Source organism: Sceloporus occidentalis, unplaced genomic scaffold (assembly GCF_023333645.1).
Source record: "Sceloporus occidentalis isolate IW3139 unplaced genomic scaffold, rSceOcc1.0.p SCAF_5, whole genome shotgun sequence".
Lineage (NCBI taxonomy): Eukaryota > Metazoa > Chordata > Lepidosauria > Squamata > Phrynosomatidae > Sceloporus > Sceloporus occidentalis.
This window is the reverse complement of record NW_028316985.1, coordinates 18,020,430-18,040,467: the sequence shown is the minus strand read 5'-3', so window position 1 is coordinate 18,040,467 and position 20,038 is coordinate 18,020,430. Positions and strand designations below refer to the sequence as shown.

General features: G+C 37.8%; 1 protein-coding gene and 1 long non-coding RNA gene across 15 annotated transcripts in view; one reads left to right on the top strand and one right to left on the bottom strand.

Annotated features, from left to right (window-relative positions):
- Window positions 1–20,038, top strand: part of LOC149311719 (voltage-dependent L-type calcium channel subunit alpha-1C-like) — a 487,833-nt gene that overhangs the window by 377,202 nt on the left and 90,593 nt on the right. For 2 of the 6 annotated variants that reach the window (XM_089527751.1, XM_089527748.1), the window contains exons 29-30: window positions 13,916–13,999; window positions 14,549–14,632. The exons of 1 other annotated variant lie outside the window; for it this stretch is intronic. In XM_089527751.1, coding sequence (XP_089383877.1) covers window positions 13,916–13,999; window positions 14,549–14,632 — 168 coding nt within the window. The remainder of the gene's footprint in view (window positions 1–13,915; window positions 14,000–14,548; window positions 14,633–20,038) is intronic. 3 more of the 6 variants (XM_089527752.1, XM_089527746.1, XM_089527750.1) reach the window with 2 other exon arrangements.
- LOC149311718 (uncharacterized) overlaps window positions 9,489–20,038 on the bottom strand; it is a 107,342-nt gene continuing 96,792 nt past the window's right edge. For 7 of the 9 annotated variants that reach the window (XR_016281483.1, XR_016281478.1, XR_016281484.1 and 4 more), the window contains 2 exons: window positions 16,994–17,058; window positions 14,484–15,155 (listed from right to left, as the gene is read on the bottom strand). This is a non-coding gene — a long non-coding RNA (uncharacterized LOC149311718). Of the gene's footprint in view, window positions 11,650–14,483; window positions 15,156–16,993; window positions 17,059–20,038 lie in introns of those variants that run through there. The other 2 variants (XR_016281479.1, XR_016281480.1) reach the window with 2 other exon arrangements.

Below are 20,038 nucleotides of genomic sequence, written 5' to 3'. Positions count from 1 at the left end.
GTCAAACTGAATTCAGAATCATTAGCCCTACTTTTGTGGTTCCCAGAACACTCCCCCCGGGGGGAGAGCTCACTATGGGGCTATACAGATGGGTGGAATGCAACTGCCCTTTTTCACTCTGGATCAGTGCCATGGCAACCACACGCAGCGGCACCAATCCAGTCTCTGGAAGGAGGAAAAAGAAGCCACAAAAAGCGGCTTCCTCTTGCTCCCTGGAAGGGCAGAGCACTGTCATCTAGAAGGGTGCATGCCAAAATGGCGCCCACGCAGCATTGTTAGGGCTCGGAGTGTACGGACGCTCAGCCCTCACCGCGCCCACAGGCTGACACAAAGTGTATAGCCCCTAAGTCTCCCACCATATTGGGAGTAAATTGGGTACTTGACCCTTGTCCTTCCTGACATAAAATAAGAGCTATGGAGGCATCTAGCCAAGTGAGTAAAAATACTTTTGAACCTCACTTCGCAACAAGATGTAGTCTTACCATGTTTAGAAGTTAAAGTGGTGAGGCTCTCTTTTCCTTCTAAATCTAAGGAACCTGTGGAAGTTCTCAGCCAGTTTCTCATGTGTCTTATGGATGAGACAATGAACACAAACTGAAGCTCAATCAAGACAGGACAAGAGAGTTCCCAGTCAGCTAAAAGGCAGATCAAGGAGTAGGGATCTAACATAAAGTTGTTGTTAGCTGCCATTAGTGTCCTTTATTAGTAGAAAGGTGGAATATAAATAAATATATATTAAATAATAGTAAAAGCATTTTTGGATGGAGGATGGGTGAGTCATATATAATCATGGGTTTCTATGAATTGTTGGTTGAAGTACAACCTACACTGAGCTGGGAAGAACTTACATAAAAAGACAGGAGAAATAAACAATTAAAACAATTGCCTGAGCTGCAGATTCCAGAAAATGAGCCTAGAATTTCTCTTTATGCAATGTGCATGTGTTATATCCAATGTGCATGCAATGTGCAATGTGTTACATCCTATGATCTCTCCACAGCTGCTGGGTACGTTTTTCCTAGCACAAAGATAACATTTAAAAAATCTTTTTTGTATGTCAGATTAGTGTTAAGGGCACAGAATCAGAGCCAATGATCCAAAGCACACTGCAGAAATAATCCAGTTTGAGACCACTTTAACGGCCCTGACTCAATACTAGGGAATTCTGGGAACTGAAGTTTTGTGAGACATTTAGCCTTCTGTATCAGAGAGCTCTGGTGCCACCACAATAAACAACAGTTCCCAGGATTCCCTAGCACTGAGCCAGAGCAGTTAAAGTGGACTCAAACTGGATTGTTTCTGCAGTGTGTTTTGGATCAATATCAAAACTGTCTATCCAGTGAAATCCTGCACAGAGAAGTACAGAACAATATCTGCCTTATCCAGCCCTCCTGGAAATCCCAATCCTGTGGGTTTCCTTTGGTAGTCATACCCCTTTCCATGTGAGGTCATTGTTTTCTGTTTTCCTAGTGTTTGTATATTTAGCTTTCCTGTTCTGAAAGGTCCACACACTTCTCCTGTCACATAGGTACCAGCAGTAAGAGATGTAAACTAAAATCTGCTGGTATTTTTGTTTTCACTCTTCTGGCTTTGGCCTTACCTGCCATGGCAATGCAGCTCTAAAAAACTTGTCTAAAACTGAATTAGGGCTTTGATCTGAAAGAGGATCCCTACCCTTGGATTAGGGGGGAGATGATGATGATGATGATGATGATGATGATGATGATGATGATGATGATATTTATTTATATCCTGCCTCTCCCTACGGATCGAGGCAGGTTGCAACAACAAAATAGAAGGGACACATGTGGGAAGAGAAGAACATTTCCAAGGGGATGGAGAAATTCATATTTTAAGATCAATTCTTCTATAGTGGGAAATATCCTGTGCTAGTCATCAATAATGAGCTTTCATATGTCACATGCTGCTATTTCCAGTCGCCTTTAGGAAATGTTTGAAAATGAGCTTCCCTTTCCTGCTTTGCCTTTTTACAAATACTAATTTCTTTTAGAAAGATCGCTGTTATATGGCCAACCAGTCCATGGTAGACTGCTGAATAATCTGACAGTCAAACTACAGTACAAAATGAGAGTGGGAGCATCATGTAAGAGGGACCATTTTTCCTTGCAAAAACTATCTAAAGAATTTTTGTATTTTTACAACATTGTGACAGGTACTTCCAGACTAGTACTTGAATGTTTTAACAGTGTCATTATGAAAGATTTTTTAAATGATATGAGTGTGCACAATATAGTGATGTGGGAAGCTCTACACTAGCTATTATGCTTAATTATTTAACATAGAAAATCTGTTAAAAATTGCCCAGTGGGGCAGTGCAGTGAGGTCTCATTCTCAAGCAATAGTAACTGTCCCCAAAATGACTGTTGTTAGACAAAAGTTGGTTAACTTTTCAAAGGGGAATCCCACATATGTGTATGCCTGTCAGAAGTGTGAAAGTTCACTCAAACAGTGGTGAATAGCCATAGGTATTTCAGATTGAGGTAAATAGGTAAAGGTGAATAAACATAAAAAAAAGCATTTCACTTGTAATTATTTGTGAACATGAGCTCATTTTAACATCTTTTTAAATGGAACATCAAGGTGTGAATAAAAAAATACATAAAACGTTCATGTATAGTATTTATTGAATACAGTATTCAGCAAATATTCAGTATCTGATGGTATTTGAAATTTTATTTCAGTAATTTTCTGTGAGAAATTAAGTCACAGTTGCATTCTAACAGAATTTGATAGCTGGCATACAAAGAATTCAACATAATACAACATTTTTAAAAATATAAAATTTTATTAAAACTTAATTACTTAATTCAGGGAGGAGTGGAATTATTTTGCCTCCATTGGTTCCTCATACTGTCAAGCAGACATAGCACACCAATAAAACAGTTGAGAAAAAGAAACCAAGACCAGGAGTGCATCTACACTGTAGACATAATGCAATTTGACACCACTTTAAGTGCTGTAGCTCCATCCTATGGAATCCTGGGATTTGTAGTTTTATGTTTTAGCCTTCTTTGCCAAAAGAGTGTTGCTGCCTCACAAAACTACAAATCCCAGGATTCTATAGGATAGATAAATGGCAGATAAAGTAATGTCAAATTGCATTATTTCTACAATGTACAGTAGATGCACCCTAGGAATTGTAATGATCCAATGTTCTGTATATTCTTACATAAGTCTTCCTCTTAAATTTAGAAATAATTTTTGGGCAATCAATATATGAAAACCTTGTCTTACAAATTCATCATCCTAAAATAATATAGTTCATAATCCTATTTTTAAACTTTTTTCCTGGAAAATGTGGAGGGGGGGGGAATCTGAATTCTTCCTAAAGTTTTCATGTTCCTAGGTGAAACTAAAGTAATCATGACTGTGTAGAATTGGAGTATCTTAAATGTCAGTCCTATCTAATATTTGCTCTGTATTTGATCACCTGTTGACAATAAAATAATAAAAGGATGGTGTTAGGACAGTGGCATTCTGAGTGTTCTTCAAGAAGTCAACAGGTGATAAAATACAATTGATGAAAAACTAACATGATCAGTTCACACAGACTGGGATTCCCATCCTTCTAATATCACAGAAAATGTTGCCTAAGCTAGAGAGTCTCTTCCTATAAATATTTTGAAAACTTAAGAGGAGTGGCAGAAAATACTAATTTCCATTCCATCTTCAGTCATACTTGAATCCACTGCTGTTCTATGATCTGGGTCTTGAATAGAAGGCTCCTAATTTGTACATGTTTGGGCCTCTGCAGAGGTATAATTGTCACATTGGGAGCATAGATTCCTGATCAGTTAGGACTGGAGGTCAATCAAACTTTGCAATTTTTCCAACTGACCCACTTTTCTTGCCACAAGTAAAAGAATTAGAAGAGTTAGTCATAAAACCTATGTAATAATTCTGGGGCCTAGCATCTAAAATGTATACTGTAGTTCACTAATATAGCTCTGTATTATCTATCATCTGGTGCTAAATCAGCATGACAAAAGGAACTTGGGTTGGTCACTAAAGATGAAATATGGAAGTAGCTATGGAATAATGCTCCTGGGCGTTCTGTTGCTGCAAAGATTGAACAGCATAATATTAAATTTATATATAATTGGCATTTTACTCTAATAAAATTGACTTACATAGATAGTGGGTTGAGCACCAGGTTTTGGAGCTGTCATCTAGAACTATGGATGTGCATCATCCTGTGATGGTCTTGCCCAGTAGTTGTGGGAATATGTAATATCACCAAGCAAAATGTTGAGCTTTCTGCACGGATGGGTTTTTATCACTATGCATTGGGACCAATGAGGCACTCATTGAAGCCACAATTCATGAGACCCAGACTCATGGTTTCAATTTATTGAATATTCTAAAACTAGTAGAGCCAGCATGGTGGTGTGGTTTGAGGGTTAGACTACCACCCTGGAGACCAGGGATCAAATCCCCACTAAGCCATGAAACCCACTGAGTGACCTTGGGAAAGTTACATTCGCTCAGCCTCAGGGGATGGCAATGGCAAACCACCTCTGAAGAAATTTGCCAAGAAAACCCCATGGTAGGGGTTGCCACAGGGTCGCCATAAATCGGAAATGACTTTGAGACATGCAACAATGACAACAACAACAACAACAACAACAACAACAACAAAGTAGAACATTAGCACCAGTATTCCATAGATGTGTTGCATCCCATGCTGCAAGAAAGGTGGAATATAAATCAAATAAGTAATAAGTGAAAATAAATAAATTGTAATCTCTGGAGACATGTATTAACTCCAACAGGTCATTTTGTAGGGTGTTCTGATAGTCCTATATTGTAACATGATGTGCGTTAATCAAATTGGGGGAGAGGAGATTACAGTCATCTTTTTTCTGTTCTTGTTAATTCGGTAAAATAAATTGCTTTTTTTAAAAAGACTCAGTTACTGTTGAGAACAGCACTAAACAAGGAGTCAAGGATTGTGCAGATTGTGACTTAGTATCCTTCTGAATCACCTGACAAAGATAGGAATTGTTATCATGCCCTGGTGATTTTATTTATACCTGGTAGACCAGAAGGTGGCCCTTGGAAAGTAACATGCTACATACCGGCATGTATGTTATGGCATTTCAATGGACTCTGCTTAGTTCTCCATGCTTTTTTTTCTTTTGCTTTTTTTGGCCATTACTCTCAGTGAAACCACTGAGAGTTCCTCAAGGAATTTGGCTAAAGACCAGGCTCTCACAAAATTGCCTTTTCCCATATGAATTTGTCTGGAATTTAAGATCTTTAGCATTCCTTCCTGGGGTACATTTGCCAGATGAGGCCAGTTACTGGAGATAAGTTTGCTTGTTTGTTTTTTCATTAATGGGATTTTAGAATACCTTATGCCCATGCTTACAAGTATCAGATAGAATGGTTTTATTTGCTCATGCCCATGCCTCAGTTTTGTCTTATTTTATCAGCTCCTGTTTTTTTGAATATTTATCACTGGCTGATTACAGCTGTAATTTTCTTTAATGATAAACTGCTATTTTATCTTTTTTGGGACGTTGGCTTCTTATTTTCATTTTGTTCCAATGCTTATTGTTCTGTTGTTAGTAAATTATTATTCTGCTATTTGTAATTTGCCTTAAAATAACTGTTGGTTTAATTTTAGTGTAAGTGTTTGGAACAAACACATGAAATAAATGCAAAAGGATAGAATGATTGGGCTATTGCATGAATGACTGGATCATCACATACTTTCAGAAGCTCTCTGATTTGTGCATATGTGAAAAATTGTGTGAATCAGAAAGAGAGAGAAGATAAATCTGTTAAATATGAATGTCACTTTGAAAGGGTGGCATTGATTTCATCATAGATAAGCAAAAAGAATACTGTATTTGTTTAAGGAAAATTTGGGACAAACATCTAAGATGGGAGCTTGTCTTCTTTATCTACTAAAGATCAGATTAAATACTGGAAAGGGTGTTTCATTTCATATGGCATGAGTCATGAATATACGAAACAGTCCACCTGTAGTGACTTATTTTTTCAAAATTGCCAACCATTGAAGTAGGTAAAAAGCAGGGGGAAGTAATGTTAATATTACTGCCATGATCCCAAGACATATTGGCCCTTCGGGGTTCCTTTTGTCCTTTCTTCTGTTCAGCAATGCTGATTTCCAGGTATGTTGTTATAGCTGAGTAGTGTTGTAACATCAGTAGAAAATGTATTTTCTTCGCCTGATGTCAATTGTTTTTGATACTCAGCATAATTATGTATTTTATTTTCTAAGACTGATGAGTCAAGATTTGCTGAGACTGAAATGACAGCCTATGAGTAATTCATTTTAATTATTTTAGTTAGGAACCAAGAGTCTCTCTCTAACGTGCCACTCTGCAGTGAGGCCTTGATCACTAAAAACTCAAGAGGTTAGTCCCACACTGTAAGTAGTTTCAGAAGGCATGTCATGCTAAGATTGTGCATGTGCTGCACTAATAGGAAGCAATTCAGTCAGTACAGGTTATCCACATGGTTTGATCAGGCATCTTTTTCGTAAGCGTGAAGCCTTTCATTCTCTTAACAGCTCTTTGAAATGCTGAATGCAAGTTTACCAATTACACAGAATTATTCTTTATAAAAGGTATTCAGAGAAAAAAATAAAATACATATTACAATATTAAAAGTTATGAGGAGGTGGGCTTGGAAAGTGGTGGGGGCCTCCACTGATACAATAGGCCTAATATGATTGTTGCTTGTGACTTGGGATGTGGTGCTTATAGCTATGATTCCTAGCACAAAGTGTTTGATGTAATGAAGACTGTCAAAACATGTATTGAAAATCCCGCTTTTTATGAAGCATCAAGAAAAGGTCTTGGTAGCATAGGGATAGGGATCATGCTAATTTTTGAGCAGAAATGTATTGTTTGGTCATTTATATGTCAGTGCATTTGTAGGTTAGACCCTGATCCCCTCTAAAAAGCACCTGTTAGGACGGATAGAATATCAAGCTAGATATCTGAGCTCATAGCTTTTTTCTCTTGTGCTTTTGTGACAATGCAATTTAAAGGAAAGAAGTTGTGTATTCAAATAATATATTTAACTATTCCACTAATCACCGCTTTTTAAACATGACAGCATACCACCCATCCTGTTTTATCCTGCTAAAAGTCTCAGGTTCCAAAGTAATTATGGATGTCTTGCAGCATACTTGCAGGTGCAAACTTCAGTATGATAGTGAACCATTTTTCCCGGATCATGTTCAGAAACCTGAACTATCATGTCCTTCAGTCACACTGCAGTGCCATATTTTTTTAAAAAATAATCCTCTGCTTCACCAGCCAAAGAATAGTGAAAGGTGCTAGAATAGGTCCCCCTACATTGCACTGTTTAACCTATCCTGTCAGCGACTGATAAAAACAATAAACAAGCATTAGACAACTCACAGGAGGATTCCACTAGTAATAAGTGAGGGTCAGAATGTTTCAGAAGGCTGTAGAGGACCAGAATAATCTTTGCTGATTTTAGGATTTTCAACCTTCCCATCTGGATGTGGGTTTGAAAGACCAAGGAAAAGTGTAGATGCATGAAGGGCACACCATAAAGCATGAATAATCAAATGACATGCCAATTAAGGGACAGCCTCCTTATATTCCAATTTATTGGGTTTGTGGAGTCAGTAAGAGAGAACTTTTACTCTGGACTTAAACCAGCAGGGTTTTTTTTATAATGGAATTGGATTACCAAGACAACAGTGAGAGGTGATTCTTTTCCCCTTTTAGGAGCCTTTGTATACACATGTACATGCCTGTGTGAATATAGTCATAACAGACAGATAGGCCTGATATGCATGGAGTCTCAAAATTGTCAATAGGTGTAATGATCCATATTTCCCCTTAATCCAACATTGCTTTAATTGCCTTTTATTATTGACTTATGAAATTTTTACTAGTATTGAGCTGGTCTTGAAATTCAGGTCCTGCCCTGGTTTGAATGAATGTTTCTCCTCCATCCGTGGTCCACTGGATCTCTCTGCAGAGGGCAAATTTTAATATGCTTATTGCTACAGATCCTTAACACAATTCCCAAGTTGCTTTCCGTACAGACCTTGAAAATAGGTTCCAGTGGGTGCTTTTCCTGCTGTTAACTAAGGGGCAAAGCAGAGCGGCAGCTTGGAGGACTGCAGCAACCAGACAGCCCACTCTGAAAGCGGGCCACCACCATGGTATCAAATGACCAATGGCAGGAACGGTTTTTTACCATATCTTTTGCCGGAGGCTTCAAGTCTACTTAGACAGCATCAGAGCAGCTTCCAGCCAATCCAGGGCCATACATCATCTACATGCTATGCCTCCAAAGCAGCCAGAAGCCACTCCTTTTGGCCCCTCTGCTTTAGGCCTAGATTTGTCTGACATCATACTTGAAGTTCAGTTTCATGGGATGTGAAAGGAGTGATCTCCAGAAAATAGTGTGGCTCTATCCCTGCTTAAACAAACTCAGGTTTCTTGCTAGCTGATCTCAGCAGGCAAAGAAACCAAGAACCAACTGGCAGTTACACTGTGAACAGTTAAGAGTGGCCTGCTTTCCTTGCACAAATGAGATTCCACATCAGCCACCTACTGCATATTTATGACCAGTTCTTCCATTAACTAATTGATCATGGGGTGATTCATTCTGTCTTTTCCACTTACTGGGAAAAAGGTACTATATTGTAACAGTGGTTCAGAGATGTAATCTATAAAAAATATAATTCAGCCTCCTGTCCTCCTCTCTTAAAATATTCCAGAGTATTGTGTGCCTTAAAGAAATTCCTACTAGAATGTTGTGAATAATCTCTTGGAGATTCAGCAGAATGATGACATAATAATATCTCTAGCATGAAAATGAAGGACTGTCATTGGGTGGTGGATTTACTGTTACACATTAAATGTTTCAGTTGCAAAAATAAATATCCTTCAATTAGCTCTCAGTTCTCTCTTATTCTCCTGGGAGAATAAATTTTCTGGTGGGAAACTGCATCCTCCTTCCTCAATTAGCTTTTCCTTCCCAAGTCACAAATGTAACAACAAATGTTGCATGAGCCTAGAAAACTATTTCCAGACAGGAGTCTAGTTTCTTTTTGATCTTTGTCAGTGACTACTGATATCCATTTTCCACTTATTAATCAAAAATAAAAGAGCTCTGCAAGAAAGAATGGATTTTTAAATAAATATTTCCTTACAGGTGAGGTGCAACATTTGTAGGTATTTCTAAGATTACATGGTCACATTATTTATTTGGCCATGAACTGATAATCAAATTGTGTGTGACAGCGGCAGCGGGGTGTGTGTGTTTATTTGAAACCCTTCATTTCTCTCACCGTCAGATGAATGTGAAGTTGGAAAATATATTTAAAACCAAGAGTTCATATTAAGCTTCATTTGAAATGTTAGGTGGAAAGTTGGATAAAAATGTCAACACTGTTCAACATTTTCAGTTTACAATCAAAATATATTAAGTGGTGAAGCTTTTAATTCTTTGAGTTTATTTATGACTTATGGTTATGCACCATAGGGCAGCAGGTTATACAATGGTATTGAACCACAAAGATGAAAAATGGGGAATGCAACAAAAACAGGCCTATTTCATAACCAGTATAAACAGAGTAGCTATGAAAGTTCAGGAAGCAGTTGGAACTACCTTGGTGTAAAATACAAGAAGAACTTGATTTGAGAAGAAATCCTCCTCCTCCTCCAATGGAAACCATATTCTGCCCTGAGTTCCAAGTACAACTGAAATAAATTTCTATTTCCAGTAGTAGCCATATAATCACCATCTTCCCTTAGAGAACTATCCAGTTTTTATATCAATCATCCTTTTCAACAGAGCAGAATTTCAGATTAGTGGCTCACTGTTTTAGCTGAGACTAAAATGCAGTACATTGGTTTCGGTGTACATTTCGGTCCAAAATTAATGTCATTGGTTACATTAATCGCAAGCTTTGGTGGGTAATCTTAGTTGGCAGAGCAGGAAATCTGGCCCATGCCTTTAAGTGATCCAATCTGCTTAACTGTAAAGGTCATACAGGGCCAAAACAGACAGCAGAAATAATCCAACTTGAGACCACTTTAACTGCCATGGCTCAATGTTAGGGAATTCTGGGAACTGTAGTTTTGTGAGAAATTGAGCCTTCTCTGAGAGCGCTGGTACCATAACAAATTACAGTTCCCAAAATTCCTCGCACTGAGCCAGGACAGTTAAAGTGGTCTCAAACTGGATTATTTCTGCAGTCTGTTTTGCCCCATATTCACATTGAAAGTATGTGCCAAAGAAAGAAAGATGGGTGAAATATATCCTTGCCTACTACCAAGATGTAGAAGATACAGACTTTGGAGATTATCACACTCAGATGGGATAGGAACAGGATCATTCTTCCATCCTTATCCTGTCTGTGGTGGGAGATCGCACGAAAGCCTTTCATATTGTAGTGCTAATCCTTATCCTCTCATTGAAGCATCATTGCATTAACGCAAACTCTCATTGATGTAAAATGCCAGGGCAATGCAACTTCAGTGACAGGACAATGATAGGATCAGTACAACATTATTTGAAAGGCTTTTGCACAATCACTGTCACTTGTGCTTTCCTGATAGGACAATGTCCAGATAAGCACGGCGTCATATAAAAGTCCTTCCTGCAATTGCACAAGGAGGGACAGGACGGGACAGGAACGGGACAACGATATCCTGCCCCCCTTGCAATAATCTCCACTGTGTTGGTTGGTGAAATCCATACCTTCTACTATCACATCAGTATAAAAAATATAAAAAAAAATCTACTTTTAACAAACTGCCTTTCTGTATGTCTGAGGATGATGAATCCCAACCTTTTCCCTAAAAGTAGTTACTTCTGGTCCCTTATAAATTAATAGGCCAATGAAATTAAATAGATTGGGTTGCAAGATGTTCCTGATCCAGTAAATTTTATTACTGTTCAAGTTTTTTATTATTACTGTTGGTCTACAGTGGTGTACATGTCGCACTGCTCTTTCTCTTTCATATACATTAAATGTTAAACTGACTTTGAGGAAGTGTGGTAGCCTCTTCTACATGAGAGTCAATATTCATTAGTTGCCCTTGGCATTATATCTAACTGACTATTGTAGCAATACCAGTCATGCTTCAGGAACTTGTTATGAGTTTTATACAGCTTGGAGATATACAAAATTAGAAAATTGGTGTGGCAAGAGTCCATGGTACAACACAAGGTGAATATGTACAAACAATGACCACTCTTACAGTATCACCTCCAGGTTATAAAAAGTTAAAAGCCTGAATACAGCTTGAAAGTTACAGAAGATGTGACATCTGTCATATGGTTTGGCATTGTATGGCTAATATTTTTAAACAAATAGCCAGTGTTATTGGAAGCTTTTCGCCCATTCTGAATATAGTGTATGAGGGACAATTCCCACAGGGACTGCATCAAGTGCAAAAAAGCCCACTCTGAGCTATTCAGGTTTTTGTTGTTGCTGTAATAGTTTCCTTGCTTTAAGGCCATGCAACAAAAGCCATGCAACATCTGTTACATTTAATGTGGTCCTTAGAAGCCTTTAAAGGATGCTGGAAAGGCAAGTGGAAGACAACCATGTTGATGGTTTAGCTCCTGGTAATGTGAACAGCCACCCTGATTTTACTGAAACAGAAAACAAGTAAATTATTGAATTTCTAATTTACTCCAATGAACTTTCAAGCTGATTTGTCCAGAGATCCAGAACATATAATCGATATAGTTTTTGCATGTATCCAATATTTGTTCTATGTTATTACTCAAAATAACTGTGCCTTTTGGTTTACTTTTTCCCCTCTTTCCCTGTACTATAAATCTCTAATTGCAGTTTTATTTCAGGTCCATCTGGTTCCAAGAGATGCTGGAGATCACCATTACACTAATTTTATTTTATTCTGAAACCTTTAGGCCAGAAATTGACTGATATACAGTAGTGAAATATGTACTCTTTCATCCTCTCCCAATTAACTAGGCTCCCTATCAGTGGTATAATAAATGGAATGGTTGCCCTGTATGGTTTAAATGTCCAGTTTCCAAACAAGCCTCTGCTCCATAATGTGCATGGAAATTTCCCTTGTGTAACTCAGAAATGTATTTTATTTCCTTTCAGTTCCATACTGTGCTCCCTTCTTCCATTCTTATCAAGGCACTCTTAACAGTTCCTCCAAATTTCATGGAGCTAGAAATATTTTCAGTCCTAAGAGCTTTAGCTGGAGCACACTGCAGAGTTCGGAAGGGAACATTTGTACTGCTTGTTCAGTTGTAGGTTATAACCAATTTCTTCTAAGATTCCTAAATCTGATCTGCTTATAGCCAGTAGTAGAATCTATTGCTCTTCCATTCTGCATTTTTCTTCCATTATGTTTTCTGGGAACTCGGGATTATATTTTACCCATGACCTGCACTTCTCTGTGCTAAGAATAGCAAATACTGTGCCACTTGGGTTCAGTCTTTTCAAAACAGGCCACAGCTGAAGAAACAAGAAAGTCAAACTCGCTCAAATTCATAAAAAAGCCAAAGTCTGGATGCGTATTAGTTCTCCATATTATGAAAAGGGTGAGGAATTTTTGAGACATGCAAAAGTCATGAAAATCATTTGCAATCTTCCTACTTTTTTTTAAAAAAAAGCAATGGATGGGTTAAAATATACATTCATTATGAAACATAACAATTGCTTGTTATGTTTTCAGTGGTCCCGATTATCTTTTCAGTGGTGTTGGGCACTATAAACCTGCTAGAACTCCTGAAAGCTTGTCAGCTATTGGTGGTCCTTGTTTTGTCATTTCATCACTAGCCTCTTTACCTGGTCCACCCTGCTCTGTCTCCAGCATATCCCACAACCAAGTGAAATTAACTGAATCTGAGCACAGTCCCCAACCACTTTCAAAGCAATGTTCCCTCACACTAAGTCCCCTGGCTGATAACAAGGGATGCTAGCATTTCAGAGTTGCATGCATACACTAATGCAGAGATGGGCAAAGTATAGTCTATGGGCCACATGTGGCCCCCAGCACTTTTTGTGGGCCCCAGGAGTAAAAACTTCTCCTAAATGCCTCAAAATTTGTTCTAGAGCGTGGAAGGCATTTCCAGGGCTCTCAGGGATAAATAAAAATACATATTTTCTATTTTTTTCCAAAAAAAATCCCCAGAAACCCCTAAATGTGCTCTATGGGGCACATGGTGCATTTCCACCATAGTTTACACCACTGTCAGCCAATTGTTTCACAGGACAGGTTTAAAAAAACAGGAAATGGCTTCTGCTCACGTCTTGATGGTAAAAAAAGTCATTTCCCCAGATCTAAAATGCCCAGGAAGGCCCCAAAGCATGATGGAAATGCCATATGTCTTCTAGAAGGTGTATGGGGACAAGAATATGGGGTTGTTGCAAGAACAGGTGCAGTGGATAAGTTCAGCCCTCAAAGGTCTCCTGGGGCTAATGAGGCCTCCTATCCTTCTACAGATGCCCACCTTTGCAGTAAGGGAATGATCTATTTCCTACATTTTCTGCTCACCCTATGAAGTCCTGAGCCTACCTGTCCATGTAGAATGCATTTGCACTGCTAATGCTCATAGAATGAGCAAGTGAAGATGCAATAGGTCAAAAGAAAAGAGCTCTTTCATATCATTCAGACCCCAAGAACCATTTCATCCTACAGCTTCTACTCATGCAAGGCAGTCCTTCTATAAAAACCTGATCCCTTTGGTTTCAGTAGGGTTGCTTGTCTGAGCAATGCCAACTTGTGTGGCTATATGGAAAATCCTACTCCATGCTAGCTACTCAGAAGACCACTGAAGGGTACCAGGGCAGTAATTCTAATGCCAGTTCTGAACTGTTTTTGTCTGTCTAACATTCCTTTTTAATCCCCATCCTGCCTGCCCCTTCCTTATGTAGGGTTACTTTAGTGATCCTTGGAATGTTTTTGACTTCCTCATCGTAATTGGCAGCATTATAGACGTCATTCTCAGTGAAACTAATGTGAGTATTACTCTACCCTCCCTAGGATGCCACCAAATCCTCTTTCTCTTCTTCCTCCTTCTGTTTCTTTTCTTTCTTTCCTCTTCTGTTTTCTTCCCTCCAGTCATGCTTTTATTGAACTTGCCGTCGTCCTTCTCCCAGAGGGAAAAAAAGGAGCAGGATTGAAAGCCTCCTTCTGTTTCACTCGTCACAGCTGTGACTGGTGAAAGCGCAAAGAACTTGGGGGTGTGTGTGCTTTTTTTCCCTCCAAAAAAACCAGACATGTTTGAGTGTAACATTCTAACTAACCAGGCTTTTGTTGATACCCTCCATCATGTTACAGAGGTATGAGCAGCCAGTACTGTAGAGTGGTAAGAGACTCTTTAATATGCCCATGTAACCTCTTTCTTTTCTTATTTTTTTCTCTTCTCTCCCTCTTTCATGGTTTGTTTATTTATTTTGACTTTTCTTTATTTTTGTATATATATACTTTTTTTCTCTCTTTCTCTCCTCCTCCTCTTTGTTTGTTTCTTTCTTTCTCTTTTTCCTCGGCTTCTCTGCCACATGCAGCACTATTTCTGTGATGCATGGAATACATTTGACGCCTTGATTGTTGTGGGTAGCATTGTTGATATAGCAATCACCGAGGTGAACGTAAGTAGCTGGCGTCTGTCCATGAATGTGCCTGCTTTTAACATCCATTTGTCTCTTCCAGTTTTTTTAATCTCTTCTTTTTTATTCTCTTCCCTTCTTTCTCCCTCCCTTTTTATTTAAAGATTTTTTTAAAGGATTGCTTTTTTGTTGTTCTGAATATTTTTGGTTTTGCTTGTTTCTTTAACTTTTGAAACAACTTTGAGGACTTTCTGACTGTTGCATCATTTTCTTTCCCTCATAACCAACCTGGCATGAGTAAAAACTGTATAGTAGGAAAAACCAATGAAAACTATGTGGAGTGAATTCACAAAGAGCAGGTTTGTGTCCTAGGAAGTTGCAAAAGTAAGCCAGGTTGAGGCTTCTGGTTTCCCCAAATATGTGTTAAACTTCCCAGGGCACTGAGATACTTGCCACTTCACAGAGATCTGTAGGACAACTCTTTCGAGGTGGAACAGAGGGAACCAAGCATGGAAAGTTTTCTGTCAGGCTTCTATATCACCAAGTTTTTCCTTCAATCACAAACCTGCAAAAAACAACAACAACAACAACAACAACTTCAAAATTGTTCCCCTTTCTCCAGTATAATTTTTGTAGACTCATAAAGTCTGTCTCCCCATTATTTGTGAAAATGTTACTTTGCAGAAAAGTGTGAAGAAAATATTCTTCCTTCCAAAATGCACTGGGACCATTACATCCAGTCCATTTCTGGTTTAGGACATATTTTGGCATGACTTGTTCATTATTATATGACATTGGTTTCAGAAATGTAACCATAGGTAGAGTGAAGCCTGAATTGAAGAGGAAAAGATCACAATTACAGAAACAAGACTGATGCACTCCAGCAAAGGTGGGATGCACTCCCTGCAAATGTTATTGTACCCAAGCTTTCATAATTTCTCACCATAAATAAGGCTAGCTGTAGCTGATGAGAGCTGGAGACCAGCAACATCTGGAGGGCCACCCTGCACTACAGAAACACAGTGACACAGATGGACAATAAAGTATTATGATTGTCCTGAAAGTCATGCTCTGCATTTAGATATACGGAAAATATTTGGTACTTCAGGGGAAAAAATTCACTGAAAGACAAAGAACATGCTATAAGACACAAAGAAATTCCTATGGCAATAATCTTGTGAAATGATTATTGAGGTCACCAACTGAATACTCCAGATGAGATAACAAATTAATGCATGATGTAAAATTTCCCACCCTAAGAACCTGGTTCACACACCAAAATCCATCGATCATGTTTCTACATACATCTTCCAATCATTAGTTGGCATGGATAGTTTCCATCATATAGTTTTAGGAATAAGGATTTTCTTTCTTCTCCCAACCAACAAAGGATTAATGCACCAATAAAAAGTATAAGACAGTGCTTCAGCTTGTGTACAAGCTTAGCTTTTCATCAACTAATACAACAATGCACAAATCAGCACTATGCAAAAGTATTCCATACAGTGACATGTAAACAGATGCAAATAAATACATCGAACAAAGGAAAGTGTCTTCTAACATTGCTGTTTTGGACACACCTCCCAACTAGACTACTTTCCTAGTAAATAGGGAGAGATGAAGTGAGGAATTTGGTAAACTCATTTAGCTATTATCCAATCCAGGTGAAATACTGGTCTGGAAAGGATACCCAATAAAGATGTTTATCAGGAAAACACAGCACTGGCAGCTATATTTTAGTCTGTATTCACAAACCTAGAACACCATTATTAAGAACTAAATGAATAATGTTAAATGAGGGAGGATAGAATAGAGGTGTTACTGATGTAGGTGAAAATTTGACCAGGGCAGTCTTCCTTCCCTGTGAATAATGCTTCCAAAACTGAATAGGTGACATTGATGACGGTTCCATTAATCCCCTCTAAAGACTACCTTCCTACTATACAGACCCTACAGAATTCTGCACATGTCTTTTTATTACCTGGCATGTTTGAATTTTATATTTTGAATCCTTGCTATTATGATTCCTAACATTTGTTATTAAGAAATTATTTTGGTTTGGTTTGGTTTTCTTTTCCTTTTTGTTTTTATTTGTACAAAATCTGATGCACTGTTAATTTACATCAGTCAAGGATGGAGTCTGTTTCGAATTGTTTGAAATCCTATTGCACATACTCCTGTTGAACATGAGAATGAATTTAACTGTACTTCATTTTGTCCCATCAAAATACTCTTGATGCTTGAGGCATTTGGTATGAAACATCCCACTCAAGCCCTCCCCAGCAGACAAGCACTAGTTTGCTATGAAGCAATATAACACATTTTCCTCTATCTGGGCAACGCAAAATTATTTGCTGAGCAACTTCCTTTATACTCCACACCACAGAAGATTGCTTCACTCACCGTTCGTGAGCCTTGTCAAATCTGCCTTTCATGCCTGTATGCCATGTCATTCTGCACCATGTGACCTGGAAATAGGATGGGTGGAGGGGTATAGAAGAGGAAAATCACTTGTAACCTCTGGATGATAGTAGTTTCTGACTTGGTTCCAAATTCAAGCATCATGTGTGTAGTAGCTCTGAAGCAATAGGGTAAATTAGTTTATGGTAGACATTGAAAAGCTGCTGCATTAAAAAGGTAGCTCTCTGATTTGTTGTATATTGAAGGTGAACCTTTCTTGGCTTGAGTTAGTGTGTCATGAAAGGTGATGGATGCACTGAACAGGAACACTCTGTAAAGTCCATCTGGGACTTTGCCATGCAGATCCAATTTGACTGGGAAGCACTTAATTGCCATAGATGTAAGAGGGAAGAATAGAAAACAGAAAGATACCTTTAGGAGTGTGTGTGTGTGTGTGTGTGTGTGTGTGTGTGTGTGTGTGTATGAAAGAGAGGGAAGAAGAAGAAATGTGTGTCTGATTTCTTTTCCCATTTAACAAAAAACAGAATTAGAGAACTCAAAATCCTCCAAAAATGCAATATTTCTGCAGTTCGTCTTCATTTTCTTATGAAGCTTAGATTGTTACCCCACTGTAAGCTTAATAATATATTTCTTTACTTCTCACAAAGAAACCTTTCAGTAGCAATCTTTATTTGTGTCACTTCTGTAAGAAATTATATCAAATTCAGCTGATACAAAGCTAAGTGTAAAAACAAAAGCTAAGGAATGCAAAGGACTTTATAGTTCTCAATACTACGGTAGTTAATCCCCTCGCTGTGAGTCTCCATCAGCTTCCAATACCATTTGGAAGCTGTTTGTTTGATCAATATTTTGATGCAGATTAAAATGGAGATTGTTCTGAAATAACTAAAGCTTTTGACACTTTAGGCTAAATTTGAGAAACATAATGAGAGTTGTAATAATCCATAGGTCTGAAAACAGTTTGATGATTTTAAGAGATGTTCACCAAAGAACATTCTTTATTGATAGAAATTTAAGATGGGATGCTGTAATATAGAAAATATTCTTGGAAAACTGGATATTGATGAGTGCAAAAACAAAACAGATTAATATCCTAATTGTCCATTGCAGCAGGCATCTAGAGAATCATCTTTACTGGGTGGTCTATTTTGATCTGGAAAGGAAGTAGATCTGGCCCACATCTGGTTAAGAGACTATCTAAGATCTTCATCTACCCCTCAGATAAAGGGTTGAGCTTAAAAGTGCTCATAAAACTGACACAGTCTGTTGTAAAAGAAAATTAAATGGAAATAGCATTCCATATGAAGAACAACTCAGTTTCTCAAATAATAATACCAGCTTTTAACAAAAATTACTAGATAGCTTTGGAAGGGCCAAAGTTTTATGTGCACTTGTGACATATACTCCAAACAACATCCTCACTCTCCCATCACAGCTGACACATCCATTTTTAAACAAACAAACAAAACCCTAAATTTCCCAGCACTTTAATCTCAATTTTGAACTATTTCAAGAATGGCATTTTCTCCTTTGAGAGTGATTATTGTTCCATTATTGGATCTGCAAGGAATGTTAAAAAACGTTTCTAACACTTCATTCAGACCTGCTTCAAAATACTATGTCCCAATAACCATTATAAAGAACTTTTCTCTCTTCTATGTGTCATAGCACATGCATCCCCAAAGTACAATCTAGTGGATTAGCCGTACTCAGAGTAAAAGTCACACACTGTTCAATATGTCTTATAAATTTATTCTTTGTTAATTAGGGTATAAAATTATTCAATTTGCATTTTCCAAACTACTATGTAGCTTGGAATGCACTTTTACTTCAGGTTTCACATTTCTCTGGATTTTCTAGTCTCAAAAAGTACCAAAATACACACAAAATGCATATATAATGATACAATATGTTTACAGATGTGTACTGTGAGAAAAATAGGGTTACAAATGCATATTTAGTGAGAGAAAACATTCAAAATGTATATTTAAATGTATATTTCAATACTAATTTTCAAAAAAATTAAAATTGATTAGTGGAGAAACAATGCAGAAGTTTATAAATAGATACATATGATATTAACATTAAAAATAGACTAATCTGTCTTTTTTCTACAATCCATCTTCTATGTGGGTACAGCATATGGTACTTCTCCTCCTGGAGAAAGTACCCATAAAGCACTAGAAGATATGTGCACTTTTTAAAAGACAAAAATCTGGAAGAGCTCCAAGAACTCTTTTCCTTGAGTTTTCCTTATGAAAATAAAATATTACCAGTTACTGTAAGAACTTGGCAATTTTTATTCAGTTTAAACTCAGAAGTCTTTCAGTCCACAAACTGATGTAAAACTTTATTAGAGGATATCTAGTAATTCTGTGTATAAATGCTTTTGCAACTGGGTTTTTTTTTTAAATCATTGTTGCATATATGTTTAAAAGTAAATTTAATGTGTGCATGCAGCAAGTCAGTTTGTGTGTCACTGGTGTGTGAAAGATTTGTGTATAGTTTTAGATCATTTCTCTTCAATGTGCATTGCAGGGTATCAGAGCATACTCACCCATTTACCTGGTCACATATTCATATATGTAGGTGTGTCTCTTAGGGCTTGTGCACACTATTGCCAGAATCCAGTTGTTGCATTATGCTGGCATAACCATGCTGACACAGATGGTGGCAGCAGGAGAAAAGAAAAACAAAACAAACCATGGCTGCAGTAGCAATAAAAGAACCAAGATGTTATAGATATGGGCTTCTATGAGCCATCAGATTTTGTCTGCCTTCCTTCACCTTTTTTGCATGAGCCTGGAAAAATGCAGCACCTAGAATAGTATACCAACAGGATTCTTAACTTCGACCAAGATCCTGTATGAACTCGATGGAGCATAAAGTTCAGCCATCTACCTATGCAGCATTCCAGACTCAAGAGAGGGCTAATCTGGCAATGGTAGAAAGGAGTTTTTCTAGTTCATGTTTCATGGTCAATCAGTGGCTGTACTGGGCAAAGGAGCCATGTTGTGCCCAGGTACT